Below are 14614 nucleotides of genomic sequence, written 5' to 3' on the forward strand. Positions count from 1 at the left end.
TAAGACATTGTGTTTAGTCTTGATCCCTTCCTCACCTGCCTCTATCAGAACATTCATCCCTCAATCATGGCATCTCATTGCTTTCATCTCTCTGACATTTGGTCTTCTCCCTCTGAGACACTGGAATCTCCCTTCTGGTAACACTATTTAGTTGTCTGTGCAGCCTTCCCCACCTTCCCCACCCTTCCCACCAGAGCCTTTTTCTGAGAATCGGCTCTTCCCCTATCCATGGTAACAGCAACTGGCCTTTTACAATGTAATACCTCCTGATAAGATTGGATCAGATATGGTGAACTAACCCAAGCTCAGGCAACCAGAGTCTCTTTTCCAAATCCCATCTCCTGATCACAATTAAATGGGCTGTAAGTGGCCATCTGGCCCATATTCAGACTGTCAACACATCTTCTTTGAGAGGTTATCTTTAGGACTAGAACTCTACACTCAAGCTGGTTCAAGGCTTCAAAGGAGAAAACATAATCCCTCGCAACCATTCAACACCATAAGCACTGGAGGCAGATAATCCCAATTTATAGAGAAAGAGAAAAAAGAAGTGACACAAAGAAAAGCAGAAAATGACTTGAGAGATTATCATGATAGCAGTCTCACCTTTGTATGCAGTTGTTGGAACATCCCTGACCTGAACTCCCATGATGGATAATCCAGCCCCACTACCATTTAAAAATATTTCTCTTGTTGGTTTAAGATAGTCCTGTGGTTTTGTACAATTTACAATCCCAAATGTCTTAATATTAACTTACTATTTATTATTTTTTCTTAACTTTTATTTTTAAGTTGAGGGGTACAAGTGGAGGTATGTAACATAGGTAAACTTGTGTCATAGGGGTTTGCTGTACAGATGATTTCATCGGCCAGGCATTAAGCCTAGTACTCATTAGTTATTTTTTCTGATCCTCTCCCTCCTCCCACTCTCCACCCTCTGAAAGGTCTCAGTGTGTGTTGATCCCCTCTGTGTGTCCATGTGTTCTCATTATGTTGCTCCCCTTTATAAGTGAGAACATGCAGTATTTGGTTTCCTGTTCCTGTGTTAGTTTGCTAAGGATAATGTCTTCCTCTGAATTTACTCTATTATCTCTCACTTTTCTCACGTCACCGAATTTCTGAAAGGAACAATCTGCACTTGTCTCCATATTCTCAACTTGACCAACTCCTCAAGCCACTGAAACCATGCTTCTGTCCCTGACGCACTACTGAGACTTCTCTCTTTCATCAGCGGCCTGATGACTTCCTTAAAGGGGTCATCTAGTTTGACCTCTCTGCAAAATGAAACTGTAAATCAAGGCCCTTCTTTTGAAACTCAGTGTCTATCTTAGTAGATTATAGATAAATACGAGTTAAATAAATGAAAAAAATCCTTCTTCTGCCTTCAAAGATATTGCTCTCTGAATTTGCCTCCAAACTCTCTTCAGATACTTTTTTTTTTTTTTTTTTTGAGACGGAGTCTCACTCTGTCACCCAGGCTGGAGTGCAGTGGCACAATCTTGGCTCACTGCAACATCCGCCTCCCAGGTTCAATCGATTCCCCTGCCTCAGCCTCCTCAGTAGCTGGGACTACAGGCGCATGCCATCACACCCGGCTAATTTTTTGTATTTTTAGTAGAGATGGGGTTTCACCATGTTAGCCAGGATTGTCTCCATCTCTCCTGACCTCATGATCCGGCCACCTCGGCCTCCCAAAGTGCTGGGATTACAGGTGTGAGCCACCGTGCCCGGCCCAGATACATATTTCTTTTTTTTTTTTTTTTTTTTGAGACAGAGTCTCGCTCTGTCGCCCAGGCTGGAGTGCAGTGGCGCAATCTCGGCTCACTGCAAGCTCCGCCTCCAGGGTTCACGCCATTCTCCTGCCTCAGCCTCTCCGAGTAGCTGGGACTACAGGCGCCCGCCACCATGCCCGGCTAATTTTTTGTATTTTTAGTAGAGACGGGGTTTCACCGTGGTCTCGATCTCCTGACCTCGTGATCCGCCCGCCTCGGCCTCCCAAAGTGCTGGGATTACAAGCGTGAGCCACCGCGCCCGGCCCCAGATACTATTTCTAAGGGCCTAACAGACATCTACAAGACACTGCAAACTCCAAATGTCCAACAATCAACCTACTCCCACTCTCACAACATCAACCTGCATTCCTCCTGTGTTCTCTAGCCTACAAAATTTAATGACACACGATCTACATGTTAGAGATCTAAAAGTCATCTCCAATTATTCTTCCCTTCCTGATTCCCCAAATCTCACAACCACCAAGTCCTGAAATTGTACTTCTACTTCATACCTGCTTCACCTTCTCACTGCCACTAATCTTTTTGAAACCTCGGGCATCATCTCTGGTTCAGTGAATGCTGCAATGGTATACTAACTAGTCTCATTGCCTCTGCCTCCTATACTGGCCCTCCTTAATCCATCTTCTACATATTATGATTCAAACCTATGACTTTTTTTTTTTAATTTAAAAATCTCAACAGCAACACAGGATTGAAGACCAAATTTGTGATGGTAAATAAAACAGGGCTATTGCAAATGTTGATGTAATATGAGCACTGCTCATCCCCTCCTTGGGTCAGGATGCAAGAAATTTATAACCAGACTTAAGCCAATAGCTACCAACATCACTTCCCATAGGCAAGTCCAATGCCTAACAAAGAACAGACCACGTTTCTTTAGACCATGCCCCTTCAGTATGCAATGTACTTTTCCCTTGGTCATGCTCTGATGTATCCCAGGGTTCCATAGTCAGCTTGGAGTTGCTAATGTCTTCCTTAGGGACTCTCTTCCCTCAGTTTGTATTCTCAACACGTAGCTCAGCGCAGTACGTAATTTGCACTGAATAATAATAATCGCATTAATTGTTGAATTAAATTATATTTGGTGTTAAAAAATATTTGAAACAAGAAATACTTAAAAAGGCAGTATAAATTAAAACAACTTCAAAAATAAAATGTACTATTTATTTAGAAGCCTAGTTTTAAGTATACTACCTAGAAGGCTGCTTACCTGCAAGTTCTTTCTTTCTTGTAATCTAATGAAAAAAAAAAAAATTTCTAACAGAATTTCTTTCTTGTTGATTAGCACTTAAGCTCTTAATTAAATGTTATACTAGTGTTTCTTATCCAATAAATCGTTTCCCAGAATTTCATAAAAACTAAGAATTTTTAAGTACCTATGTTTTGAGATCTAGATAATTTTATTGTCTTTGGTCTCTAAGGTGAATTTCCAAACGTGAATGTTTAAGTCTCTAAAAATGATTATTATGTTTAGGAAGCAGCATTTCCAATATAACCAAGTTCATATGGGAAATGAAGAAAGCAGAAGAATTAAGAAAAATACCCAACTGCTACCTTTAGTATCTTTAATGTAATTTTACACCTCATAAATCTGAGGGCTCTTCTCTCTGCCCCACTTACACATCCATCATTCCTCAGAGTATTTTCACCACAATGCCTGTTGATCACTTTTTAAAAACAAGAGATTTTTGCAGTCTGCCTGAGCCCATTTATTTCACTGCGCCATCCCTCTTGTAACTCTCAAAATATGGCATTATTAATATTTAACCATCCCTTCACATAGTTTGACAGTATGCACCTTAGAAAAATTTTATTAGCTCTTTCCCCTCTTTTCCCTAATTATCCCTAAGGTATTGGGTGAATATCAAAAGAAACAATTCTCCAGACTTGTTTGACAATTTTGGTATGTGTTGATTATGTATTACAGGTTTATCTGTATATCAAAATCCCTCAACAATTTCTCTTAGAGAGAAATATCTGGTGATAACAGGAAATCTGAAACAGTGAGCGCAGATTTAAGTGAAAAGGACCTGAAATTGAGGTCTGATCACAGGTAACTTAAGAGAAACCCATTTTAAAATTTTTCATTTGATTTGATGTTATATACAAATAATAATGTTATGGTTAATAGTAATTGTATGCATGTGTGTGTATGAAAGAGAGAAACCAGAATTTATTATTTGAATAAAATAACATTGGAATTACTTTTCATCATTTGCCAGGAGACCACCGTAGCGTATTTTTAATTACTCAGAAAAAAGAGCTTCGAATAGACAGTAAGATTATCCCCAAATCTGAAGCATTTAAAATGGCCAACACCATTATTTTCTACTGCCACCAGTTCTAGTTTAAGTTGTTCTTCCATTTATGATATAGAATTTTAAATGTATCCTAATTTTTTAAATCCACAGAGCATATGGTTAAAAAAAAATCAGCAGAAGCAAATGTTAAAATAACATTTAGCCAGAAATATCCCACATTCATATTCAAAGAGAACTTCAAATATTGCTTTATATATAACAGCCTAATTCTGAATTATTGAAATTAACTATAAAAAGTGTGCCGGTTCGTTGAGGCCACAAAGTCAATCTTTTCCTCGTTCATAACCTGTACAAACAAGTGGCAAAATATAAAGGAGCAATGACCGCTTTCTTTACTCATTTTTAAAAACTGCTAAGAGTAGCTGATTCTATGTACTGAATTACTACAAAAGATGTAAAGCCTACAAAGAAGGGATATTTAAGAGCTTATATTTTACAAATAAAAATTGTAAACCTGTGCACATTTGCCTTCATTCCTAAAATATCACACCACCAAATATGTTTAATTCTAAATTTCAAAGCATATCTCATCTAAATTAAAAGAAATAAAGCTGCTTAGTATGTAAAGAACTTTTAATAGGTGCCAACATTTCAAATGGTGTAGTTTCTTTCTCACACTTGTTTAAAAGACAGCAAAACTGTCTCTAGAATCACTTTTTTAATTACTTGTCAATTATGTTAGTAACCCATCTCTATAGGACTTGAGCATTTTCAGGCTGCTTGTGTATGCAATATCTCATTTAATTGTCTTGGCAAATTATTCTTAAATGCTGGTGTTATTAAGTTAGATTTAATCCCTGAAAACAGTTGAGGACTGACAGAAGACCTAAGGTATGTACACTTGTTAATAAACTTACCTTACTGAGGTTTTTCTACTCTGTCAATCCACTTAAAGTTTTAAAAATATGTGTGGACATACACACGTATATATGTGTATTTGCATACACATAAAATACTATCTATTAAGTCGAATACTATGTACACAAACTAGGAAAGTTAATTATATGATGTTAATATTTTGGACTCTCAAGGAAAAGGTAGTAACATAGTATTTTTTCACAAAGTGCTGCCACTTTTACTTAATTGACATTGAAGTCAATTGCCTTTTTCTCTGTAAACAACACGATGCAATCATTTACATGTTTCAGTGCACACACACAAAAAATGAATCATGTGTAAGCTACGTGGTTGGCCATCACAGCCCATTCCCAGTTTACCAGAAAGCAAGTGTATGAAAGCCTTGAGAACAGTCGTGGTATGGTACTGCTCACAGATAGTTCATGAAAAGAAAGACTGGTTGACACACTTAGTGACACAGTGCTTGATGCACACCGTAAGCCTTAAGTATAAGTGGAGGCGATATAATAGAACAAAGTTTGTTCCCCATGGAAAGCAGCTGACCTGCTCTTTGAAACACTACCACAGACAGCTGTTTTAATAGAAATAATGGAACATTGTCATTTTAATATCAATAAAATGTTACTTTTTTGAAATACTGAAATTCTGATTTTTTTCCCAAAATGCTATGTATACTTATGTTAGAAATGCTTATGTCCATACATATAAGACACTAAATGAGATCAACAAATTGCATGATTTGTCTAAGATATGTTTCATTTTACCATTTAAATCTCCAATTTAAAGTTATAAATAGCCTGAAGACATGTGCTAGGAAATTCTTGGAAACTTGCATCTATATAGAGAAATAGGGAAATCGAGAGAAACCTTAAGAGGTGCTTTATATAATGATACTCCAGAGAATATGTAAATTATATAGTTTGTTATGAGCACTATTGTAAAAATTATTTGTAAAATTTCTCAATGCATTATTATGAATATATACTCCTAAATATATATACTAAATTTTAACACAATAATAATTTCCATGTTATGTTTTTGTAAAAATTTACTATGTGTAAACCCTAGAAAGAAGAGCATTTTATTGTTAGTTTTATCAATGTTGGAGAAATAACAGAAAGATATCTACACAGTCAGGTTGCTGTGAAGAAAACAACTGTAAAGCTCTTATCTATTGTCAAAATAAACCACCTACTTTATATTCAAATTGTATGTATATTTATTAAATTAAATTAATGAAAGCCATGGGGGGGAAGATAATAAAGGCACATTTTATATCCCTTTAATAAACCATAATATGCTTAGATTCTTGTATTTTCTTCCATTTTTTCAAAAATTATATCCATTTCAGTCTGCTTAATTTTCATTCAAATGCCAATCCAAATAGCTATACATATCTGTGTAGCTGTGTGTAACATTAATAAATTTAATATAATATTACTACTTATGTGGAAAATATATCTATTGTTGCATATTTTAAAACGTATATCTGTGGAATAATAAATGTTATATGGTTAAGCTGATGAGAACAAAATTAAAGACCTGAGAAAAGTTTATTAATGTTCACTGTTTCAGGTTTTATTTTACATTTAATATTTTATCTCATAATTGATCATATGGCACATTTCCTTGTGTATGTAAAATGTAAACAGAAACTGCTGACCTCAAGTGAGAATAATTATGTCACTTCTAATGCATGGAACAGATACCCATTACAATATCCTGACATACAAAATTTCTCCTTTATAGCCTTAAATACAAATTTGTCTAATAACAGGAAAAAAAATTATATCCTAAGTAATTAAAGCCAAAAGTACTATACTTCTATGAGAGTTTGTTTATTTCCTGTGGATATCCATAATTCTTAGTTTTATATTTATACCATTGTACACTTTATATTAAAATCCCCGTATACCAATAGGCTCTCAGCCAATTATTGTAGACTGACTGGCATTTTGATGTGACTGAGATAAAAGTTTGATATTAATAGTTATAACTATATATTTTTTAATTGCATTTGTAAATAGATTCTAAAATTAAGGACAAATTTAAATTAACATTATAATACTGGCTATCACACATGTAATTCTAAATTTTAAAATAGAAGTCTTTCAACATGTGGCAAGAAATTATTTCTAGAAAAAGGGACAACTACCCTTTTTGAAAGCTACATTTTAAAAATACCAATACAACATGTGCATACTATAGCATAAAAATGATATATTTTCCATTTATATATCAACCAATACACATTATGTGGCTGCTACCATATCACGTATTTATGTTTCACACCTTAGGGAGACAAACATTTCCAAAAGAAACACCTAATCCAAAGAAAAAATTGTATCAAAATTTCCTTGTCTGAAAAACATCTATTTTAGTGTTAACTCTTAGAACAGGTTAACTACTACTTTAATCCGAAAAAAAATTTATATTAGAATGTATGTTAAACCGGAGAGCAAAAAATGAAAGAAGATACTTAACTCACACATCATTTGTTTTACCATAATAGAATTTAAGCCCTTCATACAAATGTAAACACTCTATATTTAATAAAAAACAACTTTGAATTAAGAATTCTAACTGAAGTCCAACTCCAATTAGTGCATAATTAATTGTATAGTGTGTGATGGCATGCTCTTCCTCTTCAGATAATAAAAACTTCTTATATTACTTTTTCTCTGAGAAATGAAATTGGCAAAAAAAAAACAAAAATATTTACTGATTCCCAGAGAAATTTATATACAGAAGCATAATAATTTACCTTTAGTGACACTACAATCTTTGTACTCAGCTTTTATAAATTTGAAATTTTCCCCAAAGATTTGAGACTTGTCCTGATTAAACAGTGCATATGAATTCTTTTCTCGAAAGAAAAGCAAATGGCACCATATCTTTATGAAAAATATTGCATTTTTTTAATTTCATAAAGTTTATTCAGAAACCTAACATGAAGTACAAATGTTAACCATCAGTTCTTTCCTCAGAAGACAGTGTTACTAACTTTTCAAATGAAAAACTGAAGATGCAGAAGGCTTCCAAAAATATTGTTAAGATTACCTACAGGAGATTGACTTTGCTCCACAAAACCTTTTATTAAGTATTTCATTCATGAAATAATCAATGTCTTATATAATTTGAAAATATCTTGAATTTTCATTGTTAAAAAAAATTTCAGATCCTTTCAAAGAAAAGAAATTGTGGTGTCCCACTTCCCATTTTAACCCACTATTTATACTCTTTCTTGTGTCTAGTAAATTTCTGACCATGAAAATTGATTTACTTATAATTTTAGGAAAGCATTATTGCAGATGTTCTTCTTACAATAAGGATTTTTACATTAATATTTTACCATAGTATGTTGAGGAATAAAAGGTTGTATTTTGTTGTAGTTTTCCCCAATGGTATGATGATGTATCCCCTCCCATGATAAAAATATTGATAAATTGTCAGTTAAAAACAACACTGTAAAAATGACTAATCGGAACACATTTAGAAAGTGATTGTTTTTTAAAGAGCCACTTATTTATTTGACACAGAATGCAAGCGACTCACTTGAGTTCTCACTTTACAGGCCAAGCAACAAAAAGACTTAAAAAATTAAATGGAAGTGTGATGCCTTAATAAGAGTAAATAATTCTGAAGCATCCTTAGGGTGATTCTTACTCTTTTTATGTTTAAAAATATCTGACTGGAACATCCTGCCAATTAACCGAAGATCTCCAGATGGCATTTACCCTTTTGCTTCATAACAAAAAGGATCTGCAATCAGTTTTATGGAAGATTATCTGAAGAGGAACATCACTGTAAATCGATGACAACAAAAATTAGACACTCCCCTTCTCCAGGATAGAATGTGCATTCTCCAGATTCTTGCACTGACACCTAACGTAATAAATACTTAAAACTGAATCTTAAATAATAGCCGCAAGGTTTCAACCGCTAAAGATTCACTGTTACTTTCCACCAAAAACTCCTGTATTCAGCACTCAGCCAACAAAGGACAGCAAATAATTCCCAGCAGCATAAATACCGGGAAAGCTACCTTGGGCTTTGTTTTTGTTATGTAAAATGCATTAAAGTGACTCATCCACTTAAGATTACCTACCCTTAGAAGCTTTAAAGAAGCTTCAAGAACCAAAATAAATGCTTTCCCAGAATGCCGGATAGGCAATTCGGTGCATTAAAAAATATGTATATATTTATATGTGCCATTGAGTTTGATTCTATTTTGCTAAGAGGAGAGAATTATTATTTTTCATTCCCTTCCTGTGGTGTGACTATAGCTACCTATAAGCCCTCTATTTCCAGAACAGCAGCGAGGTTTTTAAAAGTTATTTTAGAAATGGTAAAAATAAAAGAAAATTGTAGGAGACTGGAAATAGTCCCTCCTTCAAAGAATAGGCTCTATTCATTTGAAGAACAGGGACCGCGTGTCTGCCGACACTTAGATGTTTCAAATAACGGGTTGGGGAGGTTGGATCGCGTGGTCCCAGTACCTGCGAGGCCCCTGCGTGGACAGCACGCTTGGCCGCGGGGAGCCAGCACGCGTCTAATCGGAAGGCTCTCAAGTGCATCCACTAATGTGGGATAAAACGAGTTTGGGCACTACAGCAATTAAAGAGCATCTCGGAGGCCAAGTGCGGGAGAAGTCCACGCTACCTCGGCAAGCCTGAAATTACCTATTTGTAAATTACCCAATCAAAACATAACTTTTTATTGAACTGGGTTGAATCAGAGCGGGTGAGCTGGCTGGAAACTTTTTTCCCCAGTACGGCTGCACTCTGAAGTCTAGAGAATCCCGTTAGAGACGGGCTGAGACGCCGCGAGTCGTCGGCGGGCGCTTCCCGGGACAGCCGGCCCCCCGTGCCCGGCCCCGCGGAGGCGCCCGAGACGCCGGTTCGGGGCGCATTCCAGCGGCGAGCGGCGGGCACCGCCTGGCCGGCGTCTCCGCATCCGAGCCTGGCTCCCCGGCCGCTCGCTCCCCACCCCCACGGGCGGTAAAGCCCCGCGACTCGGGAACCGACCCCCACCCCCAACTCCCGCGGCGCCCCTCGGCCGGCACTCCCTGCCCGGCCCGCCGACTTACGTGACGGCCGAAGGGAACGGCTCCTCCGACGAGGGGCCGATGAGCAAAGATTGGAAAAGTGTCAGAGTCAAGGCCAGCAGGCAGCCAGCAGCCATCTTCGCGATCGAAGATCAATGCCCCCTCCCTGCCCAAGCAGGGGAAGGAGCGGCGCTGGAAACCGCGGGCGGAGGAAGAGCAGCACACGCCGCCGGGACCGCGGGCGTCTGGAGGGCCGGCTGCGCCCGGGGCCCGAGGCGCGGAGCCGCGCGGGGGACGGCGAGGGCGGGAGCGGGCGCCGGGGAAGGGGCGGTGGCGGGCGGACCCACTAGCGTGCGTCGGCTGCTCCGCGCCGCGGCCGGCTTGCCTCCGCCGCCATCAAGGGCGACTTTGGAAACAGACCTCGGCGAGCCCGCCGGCGCTCGCGCGCTCTCGCTCTCCCTCTCGGTTTCCTCCCTGATTTATTCCCCCGATTGCCGAGGCGAAGGCGGAGGCGGGGGCGGGGGCGGAGGAGGGGTGACGGCGCTGGAGGGTGGGGGTAGCTGCAGGAATGGGGAATGGCAGGCAGAGAGACTTGTGGAAACGAGAGGCTCCGTCTGGCTTCTTAGGCAAGTCAGAGGGAGGCGGCTGGGGGTGGGCAGCGGGAGGGCTGGGCGTCAGAGCAGTCGGGCGGAGACGGGCCGGGAGCAACCCTCCATACAAGGCAGCCAGGAACTCCCAAAGTCGGCGCCGGCTCGCTCCCGCCGCCCGGCGTGCGCAGGGGGAGCGGACCGGCCCCGCGGGGCTCCCGGGGGACGGCCAGCCGCCCAGCGGGCATCACAGGCTGCAGAGGCTCCAGCCCAGGACTTGGCTCGCGTCTTCGGGGGTTATTTTTGCACATGCAGGCAGCGTTCCCCCCCAGCCTTACTCCCAGGCGCAGAATCCACTGCCTGCCTAGGAATCGTGAAGTGATTTGACAACAAATGTAGGAGGGGTTTGTATTGCATTTTAAAGCACCACTGTTGACTCTGTACCAGGTGGCACTATATGCCCGCGTGTGCCATAGGTTAGAGCCTCTGGCGGGGCTGGATGCCCTTTGTGCCAGCGGTCCCACGCCCAGGTACTGCTCGGCTCACCTGGCGAGGACAGAGCCTCGGGGACCGGGCTGTGGACGGACAGAGAAGTACTGACGCTGTAAAATCTTCCCAGCCCTGTGGTTCCATTGGACAGAGGGGTGGAGGGACGAATTCTGCATCTAGGGAGGACAGTAGTAAGAGAAGCACTTTGCAGCATCCCAGTTGGGACTGCCTCCAAAAGGGTCCTAACGCCCTGCTCTGGCCACTGGCCTGCCCTGCCTGACAAGGTTACCGCAGGGTGAGCTCACTTTTGTCAATGCGAAGACATGAAAGGGTAAGCAGCAGGAACAGGTGGCACTCTGCGAAATGCGCCTGAAATGTAGAGGAGGAATTAAGGGAGGGGGAGAGAGCTAGGGAGTAGCAATGCCGGACTGGTTTTACCTACAGACTCAGAAGAAGCAGTGGCGGGCTTTCTCCTTGAAAAAACAGGGTCTGCGACTAGGCCTCTCCCGCCCAACACAGGCCTCCTATCAAGAGGGCCCTGGTGGGCCAAAGATAGAAATATATCCTTGCACACCTTAAATTCTTAAGCTCCCTCTAGTAGTGTATGAGAATACTTTTGACATGACGTGCAGAGAATACAATTTGTGATGACTATCCTGCATATGCAAAAATTCTGTAAGTATCGGGGTGGCTGTCAGATTTCTAATTAGCCCGTTCTTATTTTTAGGAGAAGCTTCTGAAAGAAAAAGACCCTTATTAATTCGAAATGGATTTTCCAGCTCTCTGAAGGCAATCTCCCAAAACAAAGACTAATAATAATAATAATACTATTAATTACTGGCCAAATTTTAAGAGCGTGTGTGATTTTATGATGCTTAGCCTGGTGAATTTTTTTCCTTCCCACTTATCTCTCCTTTTTTATGCTTTTTTTTTTTATTTTCTTTATGTTCTCTGCATCTCTGTCTTGCTCTTTGTTTCTTTCTTTCTACTCTGAGTGGCCTCACAAAAGGCACCCCACCGTGACTTAACTTAGTTTGTTTTATGCTAGGCATGGATACTGTGGCAGCAGGAGCTGCGCAAATGAGGGATGAAGTGGGATGTAATGGGACTGAGAACCACAGCTCAGGAGGGATATTTTATATAACTGAAGATAGCATTCCACTCCAAAATTAGATAAGTAAATAGTCAAATCCATCATGTCTTCCATTTTTAATAATTCAAAAGCAGACTTTCTTCCCCAGCATGAGGATTAAGAAGAGCAGAATTAGATGCCCATTATTGTCTATGTGATATGTTGGTATCATAATAGCGTCACTACCTAAAAATACCATTATTATGTATTCTGTCAATTATTTCAACATCAACTCCAGACTTCCCACTATGGTACACTGTTTCCAATTTTGTATCCTTAGGAGAAAGGGCTTAAAGAATAAAAGAATGTAATAAGCTTGTAGATAAGGTAAGTCAGCCTTTATTATTAACTTTGTTGGCCTTTGAGCCAAATCTCAATTTCTTTGGATCACTCTGATGAAACACTGTGTTCTCCAATAAGTGAAGCTGTTGAGGAAAGATACTGCTTCTACAATTCTTACTGAAAGGGTTGGTTATCAACTGTGAGCCTAAATCATTGTTTAATACTCTGTTGCGAGGTTTGCTATTAATTGCTTTTTACCAATCTAAACCCTCTTATTGAGGATATTCAAAATGTGGTTTTTTTTAAATGTATGACAGCTAAAAGAAGACCATTTCCATAACATAGCATTACGTTTCTGTTGGATTAACTATACCCATAACAATGCATTTTTTCAGCTCAGTTCTGTTATTTTGGAAAATCCCCTTAAAATCAGATTATATCCCGTTAATCTTAATAAAATTTTGCTTAATCACGATAAATTTGCTATTCGACATAACATGTTGACAAATCGTAAGGATTGTAGTTAAGCTGTTATAGTAAATGATGTAAATGTGCAGTGAATACAGTAAATATATTACAGGTTATAAATGAGCAAGAAGTCGCAAATCAGTATCTACTATTCATTTAAGAACAAATATTTTAATTAGAAAGTAAGTTAGTGAAGTATTGCAGGAGATTTTTGCATTTAATCATTTCTAGAACAAAGTTTAAAGAGATTTAATTCATGCAAATCACTGACCTTTACCTACAACAAACTTGCGATTGGCACCTTTTGGCTAAATCTCAGTTGTTAATTCATATGTTTAATTTGTTCATATACATTTCATTTTTTAGTAACTAAAAATAAATAAAGAACAATAAAAACTTGATTGCCATGAAACGTTTATTCTTCCTTTTTTAGGTGATACTATGAATATTGGCAGCATGAAATTATGTTTTTATTGTAGTTTTTATATGAGTGTATGTATATACAAACATTTTTCTGTGATTTTTTTTCAGTAAATCAAATCTAATTTCTTCAACATTTTGCCCAAAAAATCGAGACAGAGTAACCTAATTGAAATTATTTAATCTTTCTCTCTCTTTTTTGTTCTCATGTACAAACAGGCAAACCCAAACACTGAAAAGGAAAATAATTATCCTTAGCCAAAAACATTTTAAAGGAAATAATTAACTTTCATATTATTTTCCACATCTTGAGAAAACTAAGGTGAAAACCTTGACAAAGGGCCTTATTTGCTTGTATACATATAGGTGTATATGACTCATCTCTGAGATAGACATACTGTTAAGAGTCATAATCAGAAAAACCTGTGATTTGAGATGGTACTATGCTTCCATGCACACAAAGATGTGTGCCAGAGAAAGCGAATATTAAAGACATGGACAGAAAGCTTCAACAATCTTACCTCTTTGGGGAATACTTTCAAGAGACAGGAATAAGAAAGAAAGCAATTCAGAAGTATCAATGCCCAGGAGAATGGTTAAAGGAGTGTGTAGTGATTTTTAAGTCAAGAGTTTATATTCGGCATTTTTAAAGTAAAGTGGCACATTGAAGCCTTCATAAAAAATAAAAAATAAAGCATAGAAAAGGAACTATCCTAAACTAAGAAACAAGGTCAAATATTTTCTACAAACAAGACAACTATTTAGAAAAAAATTTTCCTTGACCCAAGTAATACAGCTATTGAAATGATAGGGCATTGAATTTCTGATGAAAGAAACACCTTTTCTAGAGACTCAAAGTAACATTAAACAAGTATTTATTGGAGGTTTATTGTTTGTCCATCAGAGTCCCCATATTGGCAAACTTATGCTAGTTTAAGTATTTTGAAAAAAGTAGCTGTTATATTTTAAAATACCATCATGTCTTCAAGCAATAACTTCAATATTATTTTATTTTGAATCTCTAATCATAGAATTTTTCATTCAATTTCTTTTTCTTGTTTTATTTTACTCTTTCTCTCCCATTTCCTCCATTAAACAAACACATTCAGAAAAAATCAGGGCCTACAACATGACTTCCTATTTAAACAAAACTGTATTCATCTCTAAAATCTGAATTTCATAGCAAGATCTTTCTTCACTCCATAGAGTTGGAGTCG

At 38.5% G+C, this 14614-nt stretch overlaps 1 protein-coding gene across 3 annotated transcripts in view; it reads right to left on the minus strand.

The window, feature by feature from the left end:
• The window catches only part of CACNA2D1 (calcium voltage-gated channel auxiliary subunit alpha2delta 1), a 504363-nt gene extending 493734 nt beyond the window's left edge, over positions 1–10629 (minus strand). For all 3 annotated transcript variants that reach the window (XM_030822006.1, XM_030822005.1, XM_030822008.1), the window contains exon 1: positions 10062–10629. In XM_030822006.1, coding sequence (XP_030677866.1) covers positions 10062–10156 — 95 coding nt within the window. In that variant the 5' untranslated portion in view covers positions 10157–10629. The remainder of the gene's footprint in view (positions 1–10061) is intronic.
• Positions 10630–14614: the final 3985 nt, after the last annotated feature.

This window comes from Nomascus leucogenys, chromosome 11, assembly GCF_006542625.1.
Source record: "Nomascus leucogenys isolate Asia chromosome 11, Asia_NLE_v1, whole genome shotgun sequence".
NCBI classification, from domain to species: Eukaryota; Metazoa; Chordata; class Mammalia; order Primates; family Hylobatidae; genus Nomascus; species Nomascus leucogenys.